At 39.9% G+C, this 2506-nt stretch overlaps 2 protein-coding genes across 2 annotated transcripts in view; both read left to right on the top strand.

The window, feature by feature from the left end:
- LOC113819266 (actin-2, muscle-specific) overlaps positions 1 to 2506 on the top strand; it is a 201253-nt gene that overhangs the window by 174199 nt on the left and 24548 nt on the right. The gene's annotated exons all lie outside the window — the stretch shown is intronic.
- Positions 1719 to 2506, top strand: part of LOC113819270 (actin, alpha cardiac muscle 2) — a 1190-nt gene continuing 402 nt past the window's right edge. The window contains exon 1 of the mRNA XM_027371503.2: positions 1719 to 2506. This exon is cut by the window's right edge and continues 402 nt beyond it. Within this exon, the coding sequence (XP_027227304.2) occupies positions 1734 to 2506 (773 nt within the window). The 5' untranslated portion in view covers positions 1719 to 1733.

Here is a 2506-nt window from a genome sequence, read left to right as displayed (position 1 = left end):
AGCCTGTTAGCAAAAAAATGCTCTCACAAGGAATACCAATACCACCTTTGGCTCCTTTTCACATTCTTGGTAACCTAGGGCTGTTGTGTCTTGTATAAAAGCGAAATTTCCCACAGAGCGGCCAGTCGCATCCAGACTCAGGGTGGGTAAGTGAGAAGGTGCGTCGGATCTCGTGCGGGATTACTTGTGCTTGTGTAGTTTGACTCCGCGAAATATGGTGGATTTCAGCGAAACTAGATAGGAATTCAGAGAATCTTTCATTTGCTATTACGTGATACGAAGTACAGAAAATATTAACTCCTGCCTTGTAGATTATGGTACTGATAAAAGAAAGTGCTTTTCCGGTTACATGTACTTATGTGGTATGCTGGTGTATCAGCTTAGATTGTTATTTCTGACGGAGATAACTCTCTTAGCCATTTAACTGAGTAAATACAGAAATGACAACCATTGTGTAAGATCTGCAAGACACCTACAAATATTTTGAAAATTCTTATCCTCACTAGTGCTAAAGTAGTATTACAAACAGATGTAATCTCTATGTTTCACCATCTGATGAGTAAAACAATTATTACAACAATGGCTTAAAATATCAATGAATGATCGAATACAAGAGTCTACATGAAAAAGTGTATCAAAATCTGAATAATTATGGCTTGGTGAGACTGAAAATAACTTTGATTCAAATCTTGTTGAACGTTAATCCTAGCAGTTGCATCACATACACACATATATGTATGGATGTATATATATATATATATATATATATATATATATATATATATATACACACACACACACACACACACACACACACACACACACACACACACACACACACACACACACACACACACACACACAACTCACACACACACACACACAAAAACACAACTCACATACATATAAACTAATATAAGGATACACAAACGCATATATATATATATATATATATATATATATATATATATATATATATATATATATATATATACATCTGTATATATATGTATATATATTTATAAATATATATATATATATATATATATATATATATATATATATATATACATATGTGCATGTGTACATATATACATACATATATAAGAATTTAGGTATACATACATATGCACACACACACATATATGTGTGTATGTGTGTGTGTATGAAAGTACACACGCACGGACTCACAAACACACACGTATATATACACGCAGGTATATACACGTCGACACACAAACACACATACATATATGCAGACACACACACATGCAGACACACACACACACACACACATATATGCAGATACACACACACACACATATGCAGATACACACACACACACACACGTGTGTGTGTGTGCTTATCTGTATACATGCACACACAAACACGCACATATACACATATATGTATATATATCTTTATATGTCTATATATATGTATATATATGTGTGTATGTGTGTGAGTGCATGTCCATATATGTATGTGTGTGCATATCCATGTTTAAGTATATGCATATGTAAATATAGATATATTCATATACTGTATGTCTCATTAGAGTTTTCTGAAAAGGTATTTATATATCAACTAAATTGACCAGTAGTATACTTTATATTTGTTTCCTTGCACTAAAGCCTTATCATCTTGACTGTTGTCGTTCTTATTTGTAAATTACAATTAACCTTATGCACCACATGTTTCAGGCACTCATCTGACATATCTACCCATCAACCATGTGTGACGACGAAGATCAGTGCGCGCTCGTGTGCGACAATGGCTCCGGCATGGTCAAGGCCGGATTCGCCGGAGACGACGCCCCTCGTGCCGTCTTCCCCTCCATCGTCGGTCGTGCTCGTCACCAGGGTGTGATGGTCGGTATGGGTCAGAAGGACGCCTACGTCGGTGATGAAGCCCAGAGCAAGCGTGGTATCCTCACCCTCAAGTACCCCATTGAGCACGGTATCATCACCAACTGGGATGACATGGAGAAGATCTGGTACCACACCTTCTACAATGAGCTCCGTGTTGCCCCTGAGGAGTCCCCCACACTTCTCACTGAGGCTCCCCTCAACCCCAAGGCCAACCGTGAGAAGATGACCCAGATCATGTTTGAGTCATTCTCTGTTCCAGCCATGTACGTGACCATCCAGGCTGTGCTTTCCCTGTACGCCTCTGGTCGTACCACTGGTCAGGTTTGCGACTCTGGTGATGGCGTGACTCACATGGTCCCCGTCTACGAAGGTTTCGCTCTTCCTCATGCTATCCTTCGTCTCGATCTTGCTGGTCGTGATCTTACCAACTACCTGATGAAGATCATGACTGAGCGTGGTTACTCCTTCACCACCACCGCTGAACGTGAAATCGTTCGTGACATCAAGGAGAAGCTTTGCTACATCGCCCTTGACTTCGAGAGTGAGATGAACGTCGCTGCTGCTTCCTCCTCCTTGGACAAGTCCTACGAACTTCCCGACGGTCAGGTCATCACCATTGGCAACGAACGTTTCCG

This window comes from Penaeus vannamei, chromosome 38, assembly GCF_042767895.1.
Source record: "Penaeus vannamei isolate JL-2024 chromosome 38, ASM4276789v1, whole genome shotgun sequence".
Classification (NCBI taxonomy): Eukaryota; Metazoa; Arthropoda; class Malacostraca; order Decapoda; family Penaeidae; genus Penaeus; species Penaeus vannamei.
This window is presented reverse-complemented; position numbering and strand designations above follow the sequence as displayed.